The 23,350-nt window shown below is 35.5% G+C and overlaps 1 protein-coding gene across 2 annotated transcripts in view; it reads left to right on the top strand.

The window, feature by feature from the left end:
* The window catches only part of LOC145977710 (RNA-binding protein Ro60), a 42,219-nt gene extending 19,336 nt beyond the window's left edge, over positions 1 to 22,883 (top strand). For both annotated transcript variants that reach the window (XM_083109938.1, XM_083109939.1), the window contains exons 6-9: positions 2,836 to 2,974; positions 7,917 to 8,156; positions 13,378 to 13,547; positions 15,547 to 22,883. In XM_083109938.1, the coding sequence (XP_082966064.1) occupies positions 2,836 to 2,974; positions 7,917 to 8,156; positions 13,378 to 13,547; positions 15,547 to 15,679 (682 nt within the window). In that variant the 3' untranslated portion in view covers positions 15,680 to 22,883. The remainder of the gene's footprint in view (positions 1 to 2,835; positions 2,975 to 7,916; positions 8,157 to 13,377; positions 13,548 to 15,546) is intronic.
* Positions 22,884 to 23,350: the final 467 nt, after the last annotated feature.

The following is a 23,350-nucleotide window of genomic DNA, read 5'->3' as shown; positions in this document are numbered from 1 at the left end:
GTAAAGACTCTTGAGTTTTCCTTGTGTACGAAAAGGCAGTCTTTTTGCAATATATTATCCAAATAGACCAAAAATTAAAAAAACTGCATTGAGTGATTCCTCATTTTAGGTCTCTCATCCCAACCAACTTTTGTCGGAAAGTTTTTTTATTCATGCTTTTCCAATGAGTGCCCAAATACAGTTCCACCGTTTCAGTGAATTCCTAATGTCATAGGATAGTTTCAAAATAAGAAAACATTACAAATCTCATGTTTAAATATTTTTATATATTAATAACAATATAAAAATGCATAAAAACCTAAATTACTTACGATAAGTGAGTACCATCCATCAGTAAATGCAACATTTCGGGGGTCTTACCACCCACTTCTTAGGGCTTTTCTTAGGAACAAAAACCCATGTATTTTTGAATTTTTACATTAGGGCGAGTAGACTATGCAATCGGAAATAGGAACTGGTAAAAGAAGAAGAATGGATTATGATGATAGGCAAGAAGAATGGTTATAGATAGAGACATGCATATTTCGTTTTTGACGAAAAAACGAAATTTGAAAAAAACACATTGTAGTGTTAATTTTTCATGTTTTTGAAAGGTGTGAGATGCATTTTGTGACCATGTTTTGTCACGAAATAATGCGAAATTAACTCTTAAACACGAAATTCAGGGTTTATTCACAGACGCGACACCTTCTGAGGTCTGAATTATCGTGAGAGTTATGCAATTCCCGGAAAATTGTTTAATTCTGCTGTTAATATTGGAGAAGCAAAAATGGACTCCTTTACACAGAAATAAACTTAATACTCTTATAACTACATAAATGTGCTATTAGAAGTGAAATGTTAATTCTGTGGAATAAGTGTAGTTTTTAAATCAAATTTAGGATTATATTCACAATTTTAAAACCAAAATGTCTTTTTATATACCACTTTTCATCCAATTTTTCACCGCTATAACATTGATATTTCATTTTATTTACCGCTTTTGAACCCGAAATTGACTCCGTTTTTTGTACCGAAATTTTGCTTTTTTATTTACCAAAAATATGTGCTTCTAGTTATAGAGAAAATACAATGAGAAAGATACAAAGGAGAGCTTTCAAAATTTGTAAGGGGGAAAGAAGGGGGGACACCCAAGAAGGGAGAAAATGTTGGAGAAGATGAAGACAAAAGGAAATATAAATTTACGGTGATCCCATACTTTAAAGGTGTATCAGAAAAAAATGAAAAAGCAGTAAGAGAATATAATATTAAGTGTGGGATGAGGGCCCCATGTAACATCGAAAAACACTTCACGGAATACAAAGGGCAGGAATGGAAAGGGTCAAGGATGAGGAAGTGAAGGGGGTGTATAGAATTAGTTGTATTTGCCATAAGGAATATGTTGGGCAAACCGCGAGAAGCATGAAGGTGAGGTGAAAAGAACATTATAAAGACATTAGTGAAGCAATTCCCAGAACTGAACTATCCGAGCACATCATAGAAAATCAACTCGAGATTAAGAAAAGATAAGTTATCAGAAGGAAAAATAAAACCATTAATAGAAACGTATACAAGGCTGCCAACATTTGTAAGGAAAGAAATAAGAAACAACAGGGAAGACGGGAATTTAGATGACATTTGGATTAGTATGTTTAAAAGATGGGAAATTGGTAAAAAGAAAAGCAGTAGGTTTCCAAGTTACGCTGGAGGTAGTTCACGCTGCCCAGGAAGTAAAGGATTTTGACCTGGAAATGACGTAATGGAGTAAAGAGTGTGAGCTAACTATGGCAGGTTCCTGCATTCTATAAGGACGTAACAGCTGGTGGCCACACGGGCGTGTGAGGGATTGGAATTTTATAGTTTTAACTGTTTTTATTCCTTTGTGTGGGGGTTCTTTATAGTAAGATGGTAAGGGATACGATCAATTTACGAGGACAAGTTTTATCCAATTATGTTTTTTCCACTTCAACCCACACCCTTTTCCTTGTTTGATATAACTTGACATGGCAATGTGGTAATACGTGCCTAAGGAAAGCCTGAAGAAGGGGACGATAAGACCCCCGAAACGTCGCATTTATCGACAGATGGTACTCGCTTATCGTAAGTAATTTAGTTTTTTATACATTTTTATATTTTTATTCATACATTAAAATATTTTAAAAATTTGCTAAAAGTGAGTAATTTGCGCAACGCAAAATATGAATCTGATGTTGTAATCATGAAACCTGATGTTGTAATCATAACATGTAAACACACAGGTCAAGTCATACATTGCATTTAGAAAATACACAGATATCTAATGATTCCACATGTCTTTTGTGAAAAATAACTTTTCAATTTTTTTGACTTTCCGTTGGTATTCACTGAAGGTGTTGATTGACTTTGAAAGTATAATTTTTACAACATAAACTTTTCGGTAAGATAATATTAGTACTCTTTATGCCAGGTTGAATTTGATATTGTAATGAACAATAGTTTTTAGATTTCCATTGCAGGCTATATTAAAAAAATGTAAATATGCATGTTCATGTGCTATAAATTTATAACAGTAACCCCTTGTGTTGTGTGTGAATATTACGGGGAGAGCTGTGGGGTTTTCTATTGCTTAAATCGCTGATGGTCCTCTCTCCACTCTTTAAAGCAAGCAGTATTTACAGTTTTCAATGTTCTTTTCTTTCAGTATATCATAAATCTAAGCCTTACATTTTGAATTTCAATAAAAGAAATGCATGCCATCACAATCATGTATCAACATACAGTTTCTGTGTATGTGAGCCATAGGTTGTTGTGAAGAAGTGATATGAAACCGTGCATAAACTTGTTCTGCAGTTCAGCAGTGTTCTTTCTACATTTCAGCATTCAGTTTTTCTCAAGAAACCCTGCAGATGCTGCCAACAAAGCCAAAGGTCCCGTAAAGAAGCAGAATAAAACCTCACCAAAGCCAAACCCCAAGGTCTTAGAAGCCTTGAACCAACTCTGTATGGCAACTTTCAAGGTGAGTCTCATCGTTGGAACTTCCCTATAGCCTAGATCTCGTGTCCAGTGGAAGTAATAAGTAAAGTCTGGATTTCTATGTATTTACTAGAGGCATGCATATTTCGTTTTTGACGAAAACACGAAATGTGAAATAACACATTCTAATGTTAATTTTTCATGTTTCTGAAAGGTGTGAGGTGCATTTTCCTGACCTGTTTTGTCACGAAATGATGCAAAATGAACTGCAAAATGCGAAATAGACTCTTAAACACAAAATTTACCGTTTATATACCAACGCGACATTTTCTGAAGTCTGAAGTATCCTGTGAGTTATGCAATTCACGGAAAATTGATTAATTCTGCTGTAAATATTTGAGAAGCATAAATGGACCCCTTTATACAGGAATAAACTTTCTGGTAATGATTTAATGTGCTATTATAAGTGATATGTTTAATTTGTATAATAGTGCAGTTTTTAAATCAAATTTAGGATTATATTCACATTTTTAAAACCAAAATGTCATTTTATATGCCGCTTTTTCACCGCTATAACAGCGAAATTTCATTTTATTTACCGCTTTTGAACCCGAAATTGACTCTGTTTTTATACCGAAATTTTGCTTTTTTATTTACCAAAAATATGTGCCTCTAGTAATTACATATTTTATTGCACCATATTTTGTCATGTAAAAGCCTAAAAGATCAAAGAAGACACCACATTATTATATCCCTTTGATGATTGCAAATTCATATTGCCGGCCCCCGTAGCAGAGTGGTTTGTACAGTGTGCTACAACTCCTGGGGTCCCAGGTTCGAATCGCAGCCTGGGCATGGATGTTTCAGAGTGTCCATTCATCAATTTCATTATGTCATCACTAGAGGCACATATTTTTGGTAAATAAAAAAGCAAAATTTCGGTATAAAAACTGAGTCAATTTCAGGTTCAAAGGCGGTAAATAAAATAAAATATCGGTGTTATAGCGGTGAATAATCACATAAAAAATGCTATATAAAATGACATTTTGGTTTTAAAATTGTGAATATAATCCTAAATTTGATTTAAAAACTACACTTATTCCACAGAATTAACATTTCACTTCTAATAGCCCATTTATGTAGTTATCCGAGTATTAAGTTTATTTCTGTGTAAAGGAGTCAATTTTTGTTTCTCCAATATTAACAGCAGAATTAATCAATTTTCCGGGAATTGCATAACTCTCAGGATAATTCAGACCTTAGAAGGTGTCGTGTCGGTGAATAAACCCTAAATTTCGTGTTTAAGGGTTAATTTCGCTTTTTGCAGTTCATTTCGCATTATTTCGTGACAAAACATGGTCACAAAATGCATCTCACACCTTTCAAAAACATTAAAAATTAACACTACAATGTGTTTTTTCAAATTTCGTTTTTTTGTCAAAAACGAAATATGCATGCCCCTAGTCTTCACGAATCCCCATTAGCCAAAAGTGGCACAAGAAGCAAAGTAAAATAAAGCAAATCAATCAATCCAAATTCATATTAAATTTTACATTAATTTTGATCTAGAAAAACCCTTTCTGAAAATTCTCAATCACATAGCCCAACTCACTATCCACAATCTTACCCCAGTACCAACTTATTTAAATTAGTTCTTATGAAATAGAGTTTTGCAAAATTATTTAACACGTTCCCTGCCAGGGTGTTTTCGCAAATTTGTTTCTCCTGCGCCAAAGTAGTTATTGGACGAGACTGTAAAAGGGGAAACTGACACTTCTTTATTTTATGTCAAAAACAGAACAGCCAAAACACTTTTATGGGCATTCGACTCCCTTGCCTTATGTGCATCATTGTCATACTCATGGCAGATGGCATTCTAGGAAAACAAAGTGCAAGCCACATGTTTTATTCATAATGACCAACATTTCGGAGGAAGTTTTTTTGTTGGTTATACAGAGGGATCCACTAGTATTGCTTGGCAAATTGTCCATGACTATTTTCATTAATTTTTAAGCGATGGATTTTAATGTATGCTTGTGCAGAAGTTGTCAACAGCTTGTTTTGAATTTTTCTTTTAATTGTTGAAGCTCTTATTGGGTCAAATAAAGTGCATGAACATGGTGATGGACAATTTGCATGGCAATACTTAATTGATCCCACTGTACATTTGATTGAAGCTCAGGTTGTTTGTTGCATACTTCATTATTTGTCAACATAAATAGAAATTCATGTTAAATAAATACAGGAAAACCTCGTTAATACGAAGTTCAAGGGACCAAAAAATGTCAACTTCGTATTAAACGACTTCGAGTTATCCAAACTTTTCAAGATGGCGCCTTTTTTTCAGGTGTAAATAAAGTAGAGTATAAATTAGCCCCATAAAGGATATTTTATACTTGGTGGTAGCTCAGAAAATAAGCTTTATATGTACTATATAATAATATTGTACGTTTTAAAGGAAGTGTAAAAAATGTTACACAAAATGAGAACAGGGTGCTTAACGCGGACACAAAGATTACAAGGAGTCGGTTAACACCATTTATCCTGCCTAGTTATACAACCGGTTATGCACGGGATGCATGTTGTGGCAAAAAGTCTTATAAAAAACGGTATTTTCTTTTAATTGTGCAAAGCTGTTGCTCTTCCACGAAATTCTTATAATTTTAGTTCATAAGAAACCCGTTTGCACGGAGACCTACGGAAAAGAAAACAATCTCATTTATTGCAAGAAGTGAATCTTGTCAGTAGTCACACGCGAGCAAGAGACGGGAGAATGAATATTGGATTTTATGTACTAGAACGTCGTCGTCAGTTACAGGATTAACTGGTAAGAGAACATAACCTTTCCCTGGCACAAAACAAAACAAAAAAAATCGGGCCTGTAAATTTCATTCTGGTTCGGCTGTCTAAAACACATCGTAAAAAAAAGTCACGTATTCTTTGCTTCAGTTAACTTCATATTAGCCCCCCTCCCCTTTTTCAGGGAGCAGTCCAAACTCTTCCTCAACTTGCATTGTAATCAAAAAAGTAAAGTAAACACACAACTTGCGATGTTTGCACACAATGTGTATCCTAGGACACATTAAACAGTGCCGCACTCGATAATCACTCTGGTTTGGATCCCACTTTAAACTGTATATTTAGTCCGGCTTAGTTCAGCAGTATAAAATGAACTAAAAACCAGTTTTACGAAACTTGCGTATTTTCAGATTAATCGACAATTTATTGTAGGTTTCAGGAGTATTCTGGACGTCAAACACTCGCTCCGCCAAAACGTTTCCTCTCGTATTCCTACAATGAGCATTGCGTTTTTTTGTTTTTTTTAACAGCAGCACGCTAATGGTTCTGAAGAAAAGCGGGGATTATATGGCTTTGCGAGATTCAAAACAATGAAGCTTATTCCTTCACACTGGATGAGTCATTGCAGTTATCAGCAAGCCAGAGGTTTCCAGACGCTAGACTAAACACTGGCGCCAGCTGCAGCGTAAACACAATGAGACCGGCTGGAAGTTAGAGCAGCAGGTGGCAGAAGGGAAATCATCGGCATTTTAAAGATAACGCAGTTGTCGAAGACCGAACTTTTATCAGCAGTGTGAAAAATCACATTACCATGCACACCAGTGGCGGATAATGAGCTGTTGTAGGAGAAGGGAGGGGACACTTTTCTTTTACTTATCATGCGGTTTTTGTTCGTTTTAAAGAAGGTTTTCAGAACTGTTTGCTTTTTTTTTAGACGCCAAAGGAGCCGGTGTGCGCACAGGAGCAAGAATATCGTGGCCGAAACAATTAGCAACGGACCCCCCCCCCCCTTTGCTGATAGATAAAGGGGAGAAGTCACTCAGACAACAAAACACTGTTTTAGCAAATTTTATGACCGGCACAGTTGGGAAACGTATGAAGCGGGAAACTGGAGTTGCAACATACGTAAGATCGATGTCAACTTTTGCGGGAAACCTAGATGACAACGCATTAAGCGGGTTGACGATCTTTAGTTGGCCTATGCTGCTTTGATTATCTGTAACAGTTTCTCTTTTTTATGAAGTTCTACAGGGCACAAAGTACACGCTTTTAATGAAAGTGGTTACCGGAAGTTGTCTGCTACCAGGCCAAAAGTTGCTCGCTCACGGGAAATTGCTGAATCTTGAGCTCAGAGCTAGACAGATTAGTGAGACTTCCAGGTGCCACGCGTCTTGTATTTTGGAACATTCGTGCGATTTTATCTCGCATTTCTCATCTGGCACAGGTGAATATTTTCAAGGTGGCGCATTCAGCGGGGAAAGAGCTTGACCTCCCATGCACATTGACAAAGAATGTCAATGTCCAGCGGGCATTTCGGGCTGCTTCCCTCGAGTTGTCAGCAGCTCTTAGGACAAGGAAACATGTCAAGGTCAAGTTAAAATAACGTCCAAGATCTCTCCACATCCGATCTTCTCTTGTCGACTTACGCAGGTGTCTACTTCGAATTAAGCGAAACCATTTTTGCAGAAGGGTCTTGTAAACAACTTCGTATTAAAAATTATCCGTATTTCGATTTATCCGTACTGGAATACATTATAAATCCTATCTTATCGGCTGGGGAATGGGAAGAACTTCGGATTAAAGGGTACTTCGTATTAACCAATATCGTATTAACGAGGTTTTCCTGTAGAAAGTATTGAAGTTTGCTAATTTTGTATCTCATAATAATTTCCTGGAATAACGGTGTGTGTTCGTAGCATATATTCACTGGGACTTTTGTGTGGTATATAGTGCTTCTGTCTTGAGACAGAAAACCAGTTGAGGTAGAATGTGTGTCAATTCTTAAATATGGGCTCTTTTTACAGCAAAGTTACAATTGAAAACCCTGAAAATGTATCAGCATTTAAAATTTGAAGATATTCTTCCCAATGCCTGTACCACAGATATCAACTTGATGTTGATGCATTATCATCAGTTGCATATTGTTTATAGCAGACAACACATCTTGGTGTTCGTTACATTTTCAGCTCCTCACTCCAACCGGAATGAGATACTTGATTGCTGTCGATGTTCGAAATCCCATGGTCCACGGGAAGTGCTGGCAGTGCCCCACTGTCTCCCCTGCCCAAGCAGCTATTCTGCTTTCACTCTGCTTACTGAAAACAGAAAGAGATGTCTGCATCACGGCATTTGGAGCCAACGGCATGCAGCAGGTGGACTTACCTCAGGATTCAACTATGCAGGCAGCAGCAGATAAATTCAGAGAGGTGAGTTTTTTAAAATAATAATGATGAAAACTGTCAGTCACTTTTGTCTTGAGAAGTTATTGCAGATATAATTAGCACAAGAAAATGGATGGAGGATATTTACAGCGTACTGCAGGAATTGTGAGAATGTGTATAGGGACTTTGCAACGTTGTCAAGATTCACTGTATTGTTTTGTTTCCTTAAAGGTTTACTTCGCTTTTCTGCCACTTTTTGCAAATTACGAGATTGTGTGTGTGATTCTTACACACACTGTTGACAGGGTGTAAGGGATGACCTTTCAGAAGATACTCTCACTTCCACCCTGGACTGCATTGTTGCAGACTAACAAGGCTCTGGTGTCTGTAACCACAGCCAGCATAATTATTTGTCGGACATGTCTTTGGTATGTTCGTTCGTCAATTTTATTCTATCACTAGGGAAGTGAAGTTCTTGTTTTACTTTTCCTTAAATTTCAATGTTATTTTTTATTGCAATTCAGTGTTATTTTTACATGTGTTTATATTGTTTCTTCTATGCTTAAGATTTTCGCATTGCTTTAGTTCTTAAGAATTGAGACAAAGTTTAATTTTAATGACAAAATAAAATTAAGGCTTACCTTTATGAGAAATGACGAAATTTCTTGCATTTGAAAAACTATTTCATCTCATTGGCCACTAAATATACAATAAACACTAAACCGCCAAACTGCAATAAATGACTGTAGAAAACTTCTTAAGTCACATGCCGGCAACATATTTGTTAAAACACTAAAATAACACACAGACAGCACGATGAAAAACACTTAGGAGTTCTTCCAAGCTTACGACTCCTTCACAGAGTCGTATTCAAGGCTGGTCGAGGAAAGACTGAGTAGACGCGGTTGTCATTACACTGCTGAAAGTGAAAGAAACGGGGAAAAAAACAGAAAAAAGCCAAAAACCACCTTCCCACAAACTAAGAAGAGGATCCACGGCTATGGCTATGGATACCATTTATACCAGCCCTTTCCACCAAACTCCGACGCCTCCTGGATAAACGAAATTACAGATTAGCATATAAATCCGGCAAATCCATAGGACAAAACTTAGCAGGCTTCAAAACTTACGACAAAGAACCCTTAACAAACTCTGGTATCTACAGCTACAAATGTGAATGCAACCGAAAATACATAGGACAATGCAAAAGACCCATCAAAGATCATTTTGCCAACCACCTAGGATACATACGCAGGAAAGAAAGTTCTTCTGGTTTATCCAAACACATTATAGAAACCAACCAACAACTTCCACAGGAATGAGTTTCCTTCATTGCACAGGCGAAAGGAAAAATAGAACGGGATGTTAAGGAAGGGGTACACATGATCAAAAACACAAATAATCTCTGACAATTTATGTGGAAATCTTTATTCTTCTTGCTACAACACAGTAAAACTCAAAAATCCATCTCCCCCAACCAACAATCCAAACATTCCAAGACTTACCAACACTGCAAGACCGCAACGACATCTGCCGGCGGACACATCAAATAATGCCAGTGCATAATGACAACCACGTCTACTCGGTCTTTTCTCGACCAGCCCTGAAGATGACTCCGTGAAGGAGTCGAAAGCTTGGAAGAACTCCTAAGTATTTTTCATCGTGCTGTTTGTGTGTTATTTTAGTGTTTTAACAAAAATGCAATAAATGAATTGGGACAATCTTTATTGAATCAAACTTTCACCAGCTAATCTAGAAATAACAGAACTCAAAGCATTTAAGGCATCTCTTAAACAGAAGTGTTATCTCCAGTTTATATTGCATATTTCACGATTCAGAAACACCAAAAATTTGCTTCCTTGACGTACCCAAATACATTTTAAACACTTTATTTTCTTTCTTCAACTTGTTTTAATGTTAAAATGAAAACTTCACTCACCATTCATCATCTTTTTCATGATTAGCTAGAAGTGGCAGAAATGAATGTATCGAAGTTGCCCAATTTTATATCCCATAACGATTTCCTGGAATATTAGATCTTGCCTAACAACTTTAAATGCTTGTCACTACTGTAAGTACAGGAAGAATCAATTCTACAGTGCAATACCTACAAACAGGAAGAATCCAACTTGAGAGTTAAAAGGATTTATATTTGCAAGTACAGGGGGTGCCAAAAAAATGTATACACACTTTGAATAATTATTACATCAGTGTTTATTAAGACAAAATTTAAAATAATCTAGACACAAATATTTTTTCCTTGTCAATGTCTGTTTTCAAACTAATGACAGTTCTGGTGCAGGAACTGCTAAAAACGTGAAGAAATGGGATCACCGACATCAAGAATAATTTTGTTCGGAATATTTATGTATTCTTGTTTAATCTCTGCTTTCAGTTCGTCAACTTTTGCCCGTTTTTGTACCATAAACTTTCTTTTATGTATCAGTGTAAAAAAAAAAAAAGTTTAGTGGTGTGAAGTCTGGTGAATGGGGTAAGGTATTCTTCTTAACCTCTTCGGCCAGTCCATCTGTTTGGCATATCTTGCCAAGCATCGCTCACAAAACTGTACTCTCCGGTTCTCATCATCCGCAATGAGAACCTGGACTCTTCTTGAATTGTAACTCTTCCATTACTGGTGCTTCAGAATGCACTGGATGCTTGATTTTCAATTCCTATCTCACGGCCCATTTGCCACACAGATTTTCTTGAACTATGGTGGTACATTTCCATCAACTTTTTAGAACTTTTCGATGTCTGCGGTCTTCGAGAATGTTTCTTTGTGTACATTCTGAACAGTTCCATCTGATTCAATTTAACTGATGGTAAGTTGCGTAGGTGGATCTACTTTAAATTCTCTCCTAAACTGTATTTGCACTTCAACTTAAGTTTTCAAATTTCCAGTAACACTAGGATAAATTTCCTGTGTTCAAAGTTTAGTCTGCCTTCCCCATTAATTGAAATTGAGTAAACATGAAAAGGTCAGAAAATTATGTAAGTTATCAGCTGTTAAAGTGTGTATACTGGGTGGCCATGAATTAAGGGGCACCTTTTGTCACTAACTTTTTTATTAATTGAGCTAGTATTTTTCTTTTCTTTTATCTTTCTTTACACATATGTAAAATCTATCCGACGTAGCGGAAGAAGTGGATGTTGTTTAGAATGGCAGCAAGTCGCTTAAGCATTGAGCAGTGTGTCAAATGTGTATGTGTATTTTCCATTACCAATAACGTGTAGCTGAAGTTCAGCGACAAATGCAGGAATGTGGACCTGTAGCACTTATAAGTGACATTCTCTCAAGAATAAACAAGTTATTTGATGCAACCGAAAGTGTTTCGGACTTCAAAAGTCTGGTAAGTCACAAACAGATAGAACAAAAGCCAATTACGTCTCCAAGCTTGCATTGATTTAAATGGAGCTCAAATTTATAATTATGTGGAAAACAGATAAAATTGTCATTGTGATGTCTAAGTACTATCTTCAGAAAATAAAAAAGTTGCCAATATTATAAATATGTTCTCATTGTTAAACATAATTGATGATCAAAAGGTGCCCCCTTAATGCGTGACCACCCTGTACATTTTTTTTCGCACCCCTCGTATAGGGTTACCAGATCGCTGTAAGGGAAATGTAGGACATGCTGTCCCAAAATGTAGGACATGAAGTCAAAATGTAGGACACAAAGCATTCTCAATAAATAATACATATTTATATAGTAGAACACATAAGAAAGTAGTTGAAAAATGACACTTTTCAATTTTTAAAAATGAATTCTCAATGAATTTTTAAATGCAAAACTTGCAATCACAACAATCAATGCACCTCTTACTACATGATTTAAGTGGTACTTCTCAGAGGAGACAATTTTTCTCAAAATTTCAAGTTTAGTCAAACTATATTTATGTTAGAGTGGACATTCAAACTCTTTGAAATTATAGGGACCAGTACCAAACATTTTACAGACTTTATGAAAAAATAATTTCTCTCTTATGGTTATGCTGATGGTAATGAAAGTACTCTCTCAACATTTGAATTATGACCTGTATTGGCGAACAAATATTCAGCAATTACTGTAATTTAAAATGGTTCCAGAAGTTTCATCTTGGGTAGTTTTTAGTTCAATAACAGGGTATCTACCAAGATAATACATCCAGAAATCTTGACTTTTTCTGGACTTTTCTAGACCTTTCTTTCCATTTTTCTTAACGTTTATTTATTCGACCCCAAAGTTGGAAATTAGTAATTAAGAAAGTAAATATTTATTTAATGAAAACCCCTACCAAAGGGCCAGTTAAGATGAAAAGTGAAGCTGAATTTAAGAAGAGAATTAGATCTGCTTTCTCGTATTAATGCATCCTGAACTGTGTTTGGCAGATAAGAAGGTATAATCATAGCCAGTATAATCTTATGTGGTGCTTGTGTCTGTTGTCCCTATATGTTTGTGACTGTCCATTCATCCATCTTATCTTACCACCATTCATCCTCATCCCTGCGATTAGCCAAAGGGACAGAAAAAAGTGAAGTAAAATAAACTAAATCAACCAATCAGTCATTATGATAGCAAAAATTCTTGACCACAAGAATAATTTATTGCCTTTTTATTGACTTCTTGACCTACTTGTTGATTTCTTTACTTTTACTGGCACCTTGGAGGCAAATTGCACATACACAAGCTCCCTTTCTTGTCAGTGCTACCACCTAGCGACGCGGTCTGGAACTCTTCTCGCAGACATGTGGCGTACCCCAGCCTGCCTACATATCCCGTAAGTTGCATCGCTCCGTCACTTTATTTCGCTTTTCACTGCATTAATCCAGTTATTTATTGACCTTACCAAATATATTGAATAAGAATGGACAACACCTTGTTCCATCAGTATAAACCCTAAATCAAGAAATTCTGCTCAGGCACTGAACAGTGACGTTATCAGAAAGTGGTCCTAAAACTTTGTTCATTCATTGCTTCCATTTTCCCATTTGTTTAACAGGACAAACTTTTTTCTTATTTTGCAATGACTGAATCAATATAAATTTCAGTATTGAGTTTGGAAGCGCAGTCCATAGACTTGTAACTTGCACAATTTTTTTCTGTTACGTATTTTCCTAATTATTATTATGTGACGCTCAAAATGTAGGACATGTTCAGAAAAAAATGCACGTCTGGTAACCCTACCCTCGTATATCTTATCATTGTATTGTATCGCTAAATATTGTGTGTCCAAAAATGAGAGGTGCACCTAATCCACAACTTAATGATTTGTTTCCTTTCCAGACTCCAATGGGTCAAGTGGATTTGGCAAAGCCCATGCAGTGGGCATTGGAGAAGGGGAAGGTGGTGGATGTGTTTATTATTATGACTGACAACCAAGTCAAACCAGGGGAAGTTCATCCTTCTAAAGCTCTACAGGATTACCGTGACTCTTTACAGTTACCAAATACCAAGTAAGTGTCTGAGTTTAACTCTGCTTGTGTATTGGAGTGATTTACATAACTCACTGTAAAACCAGAGGTCCTAAGTAGTGTTGGACAATTATTGTCACGATATTTGGTGATATATAACATGTCGGCGATACATTGTTATGATATTTGGCAATATACCGGGTGGGGTACCTAAAAGTACCTCAGCGAATAGTTCTAAAATGCGAAAGTTTACGCAGTTCTGACGTCATCGATGTAAATATGGTCAAGTGACCCAGTGGACAGAGCATGTCTGGTCTCTAGTCGCAATCTTTAATTCAACTTCAGAATTTTAAATGGGAAGGGGGGTGATATATCAAATCAGGCTACAATTTCATGGAAAATGCAATGGTGAAGTTTTTTTTTTCACATATCTTCAACCAGTAAAAAGTTATGAGTGAATTCTTGTATCAATTTGCTCCTTTCCGAGGTGTCAGAAATTAACATTAAAGTATCTTTAGCACGTCAGTAACGCATCAAGATCAAAGTTATGTCTAGGGAGAGAAGTTCGCATACCATTGGACACGATTTTAATCGGATACATCCTTGAAGAGCTGCGAATTACGAATGGTTGTCTCGAACAATTACAGTGTTGAACAATTACAGCTATTTCCGTTGAATGAAAAGTCCTCCACAGTGACAATGCTAATGTTTCTGTTCATGGTGAAGTTAATGAACAGAATATGCGACCCTTGTCATCTGATAACTAACTTTGGACAGAAACTGTCTCATAACGGTCCCATAATGTTCTGGTGTTCCGCCCTACTGAAAAAGAAACTAAAAAGTACCTTCTTCCATAAGCAAGGATGATAAAACCTGTTCATTTAACAAATCCAAGTAGCCCTAAGCATTTAAGGTTCTGTCAAAGGATAATTGACTAAACAATCGTGTTTTACACAGCATGGCACACCATTAACTTACCAGCACTAACTCTTCGACTGTGATCTGTCCAAAATGGGTTTTCAGATAAAAAGCGTCGAATATTCTGTTCATGGACTTCCTTATGAACATGACAATTAGCCTCGTCCATGTGAAGGACTTTTCATTCAATGGAAGCATCACACTGTAATTGTTCGAGACAACCATTCGTAATGCGTAGCACTTCGTGGATGTATCAGATTAAAATTGTGTGCAATTGCATGTGAACTTCTCTCCCTAAACGTAACTTTGATCTCTATGTGTTACTGATGCGCTGAAGACATTTAATGTTATTTCTGACACCTCAAAAAGGAGCAAATTGTAACAAGAATTCAGTCATAAATTTTTACTGGTTGAAGATAAGTCGAAAAATTCTTCACCATTGCATTTCTCGTGAAATTCTAGCCTGATTTGATATATCATATCACCCCCTTCTCATTTATCTGAAGTTGAATTCAAGATGGCGACTAGAGACCAGACATGCTCTGTTCACTGGGTCCCTTGACCACCTTACATCGGTGATGTCAGAACTGCCGTAAACCTTCGCATTTCAGAACTATTTGCTGACGTACTTTTAAGTGCCCCACCCAGTATATCGGGGAGATGATATATCGCCAATATCACAATACGGAAAGAATATTGTATCGTATCATCTATGACAATATATCGTGATATGAAATTTCCGATATCGTCCATCACTAGTTCTAAGTTTGAATTCTAGGCAAAACAATTATTTTTTACAGTGAAGCGCTTGTGAACAAAACAAGAGGATCTACCTTCAATTAATCTTTCAGGCTTTATTTCAATTTTTCTTTCCTTGCCTACTCGTTTTTGTTCTATTTTCTTCTCTATTAAAACATATCTATCTTACAAATCTTACAATGGCTCATAAGAATAACTTCATTGCAAGATTTTCGTGTTTTTTTTGTATGTGCATGTGTGTTTGTGCCTCCCTTCAAAACATAACTTGTTAATTTTGGAATTTTTGTGTTGATGTTAGTGAAAAATTTATTTGAATTATTTCCCCTGTTTGTACAAAGACATAAAAATGAGCTTTATATTCCAGATTAGTGGTCTGTGCCTTTGGGAGCCAGAAGTTCAGTTTGGCAAATGTGGATGATCCTGGGATGCTCGACATTGCTGGGTTTGATGGCAAAGTGCCCCTGGTTATCGAAGCGTTCTCAAGAGGAGCTTTTTGAATTCTGATTATTCATATTTATCTGGTGGTTTTTTGATGTCTGGAGTTATATTCTGACTATTGGTAGACCAAGGAATAAGTTTCGAGTCTATTATTTCTAGATAAACTTTCCAGGAAAATAATCAGGTAACCTCCTCTGGGTTTATGGACCAGTTAAAAGTAATATCAATACTGCCGTCTTTCATATCCTCCTCCATATTGTGCCCTTTAGATCAGACAATTCAAGGAATTTCACAAACATTATTGTTTGGGCAACAGTGACTGAAAAATGAAGCATTTCAATTGATTTTTTTTTATGGAGCAGATATCAATTTGTGACTGAAAACAAAAGAAATAGAGAAATCACCGGTCGAAAGCTTTAGTGAGATTTTTAGTTTTTTTTGCTATAGAAGGGAAGAAAATTTGTGCTCAAATACATCTCTAACATGAACCATCTGGATACCTGTATACACATGAGGTTGTCACATTCAGGGATCAAGTGTTAACGGAATTCACACCTCTGCACCTGGTCATTGGGGGAGTGCAGCAAGTGTTTCTTTTACGACCGTCCCTCCCAGTATTTAGTTCTACACAACATGTGTTCAAAACACTGACATCTTTTTACTATTCGATGGCTCTGTTAGCAGTTATTATATGTATTAGGCATGGAGCTTTTAAATCACAAGCATTTCATGGTAGACTGCTTTTATTGTTCGTGTGACTGTCTGATATCAAAATAATGCAGTAGAGATTGTAGTCAGTGTACGAATGAGGCAAGGTGTGTGGACAGTTATCGGGTTACAATATTTTGACGTGTCTATTCATTAACTTTACCTTGAACATAGTGTGCGAGTGTTAATTTAATGTTCATGAATTTAGGGAGCTACCTTCTTGATGTTTTGCATATTTCCTGTAGAGTTTTTTTCAGGATTCAAGAAATGCAGCAGTTTCTTTCTGTGATAAATCTTACTTTCAATCGTAACATGTCTGACACGTAAAAAGAGAAATAGTGATAACAAAGCATGTGTTGAGATATTTCAAAGTATGAATGAATAGTTTTTTTTTACTAGAGCTTTACTTGCATTTCAAGCTAGAATATGTTACCAGTATTCCCGGTATGGTAGTGTATAACTACTGTGTCCCAGGATTAGCAGCATAATATTTTCTTGGGTCATAATCATGCGTACCATAATAAGCCGTAATTAATATCCATCATTAAATATACATACTATAGTCATAATAATATTCTACATGCTGCTACAGATAAAAAAATATGTAACATATTGTTTTGATTAGAAAGTATTTTGCATATTGTGATAATTTTGTCTACAGAGAGAAGTGTGTTTGAATGCTTGTATTGGACAGGTGTTGGGAGAAGAGGAAGTTTAGCATCCCGTGTAAGCATAATTTGAACAGTATATATGTAGTTATATACTTGAAAGAAAAACAGTGTTACATGTTTGAATACTGTTATTGTGTACATTCAGCAATAACAGAAGATGAAGTATTTTTGTTGTTGATAGTATGGCATAATGAAAAAATTACTGCCTACATACTTTTGTTTTTGACACTGGAAAAGGCATACATGTTTTTTGACATTACACAATCACTCTTGAGGCTTAAGAGTATTTGTTACTACTTGGTGTAGGACGTTTCATTGTTGTCTGTTACAGCCAGGCAGCTTCATCATATTAATTTCTGTTGCTTTGAGCTACTCTTTGGTAGGACTGTAGTGTACAAAAATGCATTTAAATATCTCCAGTAGCTACAGAGATAGTTGGCACACACACACAGACAGACATGATCAGCTCATAAGGGTCTGTTTTTCAGTTTTTCTGATTAGTGGGCTGCAAAATATTTTCTTCAGCTGCCGGTAGTTCACAAATGATAGTTTGGTGATTCCTGACCTATAGTGCATCATTTCACTATAACATTAATGTATGTTGTGAGGAAATTGAATGATATATCAGGAGATGGTTCTTACAAAAAGTAACTGCATATTTAAAACTTATATGTTCACATCATTTTTGCTTTATGTTCAAAAGAATACTAATACATTGTGGAAACAAGTTTCAGAGTACAGGAAAACCTTTTTAATACGAAGTTCAAGGGACCAAAAAATGTCAACTTCGAATTAAACGACTTAAATTTGTCCAAACTTTTCAAGATGGCACCTGTTTTTCAGGTGCAAATAAAGTAGAGTATAAATTACCCCCACAACAGAAGTTTTATACTTGGTAGTAGCTCAGAAAATAAGCTTTGTATGTACTATATAATAATAATGTAAATTTTAAAGAAAGTGTAAAACATGTTACACAAAATGAGGACATGGAGCTTACGCGGACACAAAGAGTCCAAGGAGTCTGCTACCAGCACAAGAGTTGCTCGCTCACGGAAAACTGCTGAATCGAGCTCAGAGCTAGACAGATGGGTGAGATTTCCAGGTGCCACACATCTTGTATTTTCAAACATTCCTGTGATATTATCTCGCATTTCTCATCTGACACTGGTGAATATTTCCAAGCTGGTGCATTCAGCGGGGAATGAGCTTGACCTGCCATTCACACTGACAGAATGCAAGTCCAGCGGGCATTTCGGGCTGCTTCCCTCGACTTTTCAGAAGCCCTTAGGTCAAGTTAAAATAACGTCCAAGCTCTCTCCACATTCGATCTTCTCTTGTCGACTTAGGCAGGTGTCTACTTCGAATTAAGTGAAACCAGTTTTGCCGAAGGGTCTTGTAAACAACTTCGTATTAAAAATTATCGGTATTTCAATTTATCCATACTGAAATACAATATAAATCCTATCTTATCGGCTGGGAATGGGAAGAACTTCGGATTAACCAATATCGTATTAACGAGGTTTTCTTGTATATGTAGAAGTCATTATCTTGATTGGTTATTTTTCAGTTGATAAAATATCACAGGAAAAAACACTGAAAAAGATGTGGACATTGTTATGGCTTAAATTAAAAAGCCTGTTAGGAAACATCTGGCCTGTCTATGTACGGTAGACAAGCTGTCAGCACTGGGTTGTGTTTTGGTAGTGGATAGTTGATTTGTCAAATAGATAGAATATAGCATTCTAGAGTGCCTTTTTCAATATCTAAGGGAGATTTCACACTGAAGTGACAAGTGACATGTGTTGCTTGGAAGAGAACCCTCAGTACTCAATTGAACCTTATGAACCAAATCGACATGACAAGCTGCACATGCTGCTTGTCGCTCAGACAGGGCAATTTTCTCAATACCATGCATTGTGCCATCTCAATTTGTTGTTTGCGTTGAATGCTTCACCTCCACGAGCTATATTTAGACTAGAAGAGAGCCAAAACGGAGCTCTTACATTTTTGAACCTGTAATTTGTTAATATAATAAAGTATCAATATGTACAATGTTTCAAGATTCCCAAGTTTCTTGCTGCAGTTATGAACTGTAATTTGCCTTCAACATCATATAAAGAGACAATGCTTTGACTATTTAGGACATGAGTGCTTTTGTTTCATACAGCCAGTGCTTGGAGCCAAGTCAGGCCAATGTGGTAAGATATTCTTGTGCAGTGTTTCTCAGCCACTGTGTAGCAGCCCGTTACCGGGCCCTGGAATCAATTATACTGGGCAACAAGAGGTTCTACTGAAAGTGGTTGACAAATAACAGCCTTATTTCATATTTGAGTTGTGCAATCTTGTTTTTTTGAATGCACTTTATGCTCCCTACTATGTGTTTCCACCGGGAATTCATCCCAGGATCAATTGATTACAATGCGACGACGTTACCACTACACCATCGATATGTTTAAATTTGTCAGCAAGCCTACACATAATTGAACTATTACTCTTTATGATTGTGCCAGAATTTATTTATCAATATTTAATTTCAAGGGTACATGTTAATTCATGTATAAAATTTTAAATACAGGAAAGGTATTTACAAGGAAAATTCTTGGGATCTTGGTATTGCTTTTAAAAATAAAGAATTAATTTGTCTTGAAGGTTGATAAACACTGGTGTAGTGCTTAGGTCTTTGCTCTATCCAGGCTGGAAAAGAAAACAAAAAGTCTAGTGTATGCAGTTTGCACATGATTTCTTTCATTTTCTCATGGACAACATGCCTCTACAGAGTTGAAACAACCTGCACAAATTTCACAACATGGATTACATATAGCAATGTCTCTTCTTACGTTTTCTTCTGGTGATTAATAAAGTGATTAGTAACGGCATCATGTGAGCTAAGCAGAGAAACAAATGTCGCCTGCAGCTTGTTCCTTTCATGTGAAATCTCCCTAAGGAATATAGTGCAACATTATTTAAATCACATGCTAGCAACAGTTTGATTCAGTAAAAATGTGCAAGAAATTTAAGTAGCATTGTAATTTATACAAAATAATTATCAGCAATTTTACCAATCTACTGTTATTGGCTGATTAAATACTCCCTTCATTAAAATTGTATAATCATATTTGTCCCACTATAAATTTCTCTGCTTTTTTAGAATATACACACGGGTTATTGTATGTATACATGTAATTCCAACAAACGAGCTTTACCATGCCATAGATCGTACAGTAGGTACTTTGTAACAAAAGTTGTACTGAATAAATAAAGAATATGGAACTTTAAATTCTAGATAAATTACACTGCAAAAGTCTAATTGTCAGTTTTAAGGAGACAAGTTTGTACCTGTAAAGATTAAGTTACATTTTTCTTACCAAAATAACAGAAGTGCAGTTTGTGTATAAAATGACTATTCATAGTGACTTCTCCCTAAGCCTGTATGTCTTTCATACAGTGTATTGTAATAAATATTTTTTTTTTCATGAAGTTTCATTTTGTGAAATCCTAAAAGGTTATTTTGTTTATCTGAAGAAAGATAATGGAATGTAATATTTTCGTGGTTCAGCAGTTTACTGAAGATTATGAATATTACATTACTTTCTAAGCATTTGGAAAAGTTTTTTTTTTTTTAACACTAAATTAATTGGAGTATTCCACCAGTCAAAACACTTGACATATTAGAGCTTGAAATGCAATTAGTGTATGAATGCTGATTTCAAATGCTTGTGGATAACAAATTGTATGATCAAGTCATACGCGTAATTACATGTTTTAATGTGTTCAGAATGTATGGTAATAATTACAAATTTAGCACAATAGTGAAATGTAATAATAATAACACTGTTGCAAATACTACTATTAACAAGTTTTACCACATGTATACTGTATAAGTAACTGAATCTCAAATAGCATGTTAATTCTCAGGCTCAGTTGTTTTGCTAAAGTAGTTGTTAATGTACAGGGTGGTCACAAAGTGGTGTACCCCCCTTTATTTTAGACACTACGATGGTAATAGTTGGATTACTTGATATGAACACACACCTGTGTCATTGATTAACCACCTCTGGGACTTCTTGGAGGCCCTTCAGAATGTTATTGAGGGGAACGTCACCGCCCGGAAATAGGTCTTATTCACACTGTGTCATAGGGGTCCCAGGTTCGATACTCTGTGGAGGCACAAGTGGTTCGGATCCCACTTTAAACTGTAGGTCCAGTCCCGATTAGCCTTACTGTGCATAAAGTGGACTAAAACAACAAATCAAATCAAATCAAAATCACACTTGCATCGTGAAGTGTGCCAAAATATGGTGCAGAGTTCGGCCGTGCTACGAAAAAGACTGTCTCCATACCGATGTTCCGGATACTTAAACCATCAGGTATGTCTTCATATCAAGCATTCAACCATAACCGTCGTAGTGTCGAAAATAAAGGGGGGTATGCCCACTTTGTGACCTCCCTGTATTATTCTCCTTATCTATTTTTCTTTATTTTGAGAAAAAAAATAAACAAAAAAAATATGTAATTATGGTGAACATTTCTTAGTGCTAAAAACTAGCATAATTTACATAATTCGAGCATAATATGGTAAAATTTGCAGTTTTGTTGTAGTGATCCATAAATGTATTTCCTTGTTATATGTAGTATTTGCAACAGATACGTGTAAGTAATCTAGGTCTTATATTCTGTTGTCGTTGTTGAATTTTAAAGCTATGTAAATGTTCCGTGGTCAACATGAATTCCATAGTGAACAAAACTGGCTGTACTCTGTGATTTTGCGACAGGGAAGAGTACAAGAAAATGCATTTCTGTAACTGACTACATAGTATTGGTATTTTTACAGTAATGTAATCATGTTGTGATAATTAAAACTAATGCCAAAACTGTACTGGCTATTGTAGAGATGGTTATCGGAGGTATCTGTTGTTTTTAATGTACCAAAGTATATTATTAAAATATTTCCACTGAGTTCTCATTATAACAACTGAAAGAACTATTTTTTTATGCTCCTGTTTGAATTATATAGGTTTCTTCTACAATAGTGAGTGTGTGAATGAAACTGTTGTTCTCTATTGTGTACACAAACTGAAGGAAATTTGGAACAGAATATATATATCTATTCTCAGTTGTTGCCTGTGGTATATGAACTGTGTATAAAAATTGTTTCTCCATTCTGATGATACAAAGTACTAGCAATATTGCCCCATAAAGTGTTTTATGTTTTATAGCCAATATATATAGAAGCACAAGTGTGAAGTTATCATGAGAACCATACTGTAAAATTGGTATTATAAATCCAACATGTTGAATGAACACAGAGCCTTATTTCAATTCAATAGTTCCTAAACGTTAGTACTAATTTACAGCTTTTAGTTGGGGCAGAACTGTTGTACGTTGGCAGAAGCAAACATTGATAGCTTTCCAATAAGTTTTTGTTAAAGAAAAAGAACAAACTAAAGTTATATCTAAAGAAACTGTCATTGTGTGATAAATTTTTTGGGGTCATGTTTTAGAAAAGAGAAAGTGTCTTTTATATATTATATATATAAATATAATACATACCCAAATATGTATACACACATATATATATGTGGATGTATTGTAATGTGTATTCATTCGCTGTAGGACTAGTTAATTGATTTGGTGATAGAATCAAGCTATTTATTTATCTTGAATTTTCACTTTTTTTTACTGTTCTCTTGACTGTAGCATAATCACAATATTAGCAATGAACAAAGAGTTTGAAGATTGCAAATGCCTCCATTTTTTTATGCTGGTAAATTTTGTTATGTAATTTACACTTTTAATTTCATGTTATTTATTAAAGAACTGGCTCAAAGTTGTTTAAAATGCAACAAGAGAATTTTTGAATAGATTCAAAATAAATTATCATGTAAGAAAATTATTTGTGTATTTTTAATTTCTTTTGCATAAACTTCATATGAATACATCATAGTGTAGAAATTTCTCTCAACTGATAAGATTTCTGATTTTATTCTCAAAGAACAAAATTACTCTCTTAATCTATAGAATGTGATGAATTTAGACTATTTTGGCATTTCTAAACATGAAATCATATACAGTAAAAGTACTTCTATTTTTGGATTGCAGGAAGGTTTTCTAAAATGTCAATAATGAGAGGTTTATCTACAAAGAAACTGGACTAAAAAAAAATGTATATTAAAATCAGTGGTGGTGCCAGGAGGGTGCAAAGGGGTGAAAGCAAAAATAACTCTTGAATCTCACATTACAAGTTAAACAGCGAACTTTTTTGCCTAACATGTACAAAGTGAACACTCAGCGGATACTTTCCTCTTGTTGTCACCTGTATAACCTATTTTACATTTGATTAATAACTGAATT

Source organism: Lepisma saccharinum, chromosome 23 (assembly GCF_977018435.1).
Source record: "Lepisma saccharinum chromosome 23, izLepSacc3.1, whole genome shotgun sequence".
Lineage (NCBI taxonomy): Eukaryota > Metazoa > Arthropoda > Insecta > Zygentoma > Lepismatidae > Lepisma > Lepisma saccharinum.
Note: the sequence above shows the minus strand (reverse complement) of the source record. Positions and strands in the feature narration are given on the sequence as shown.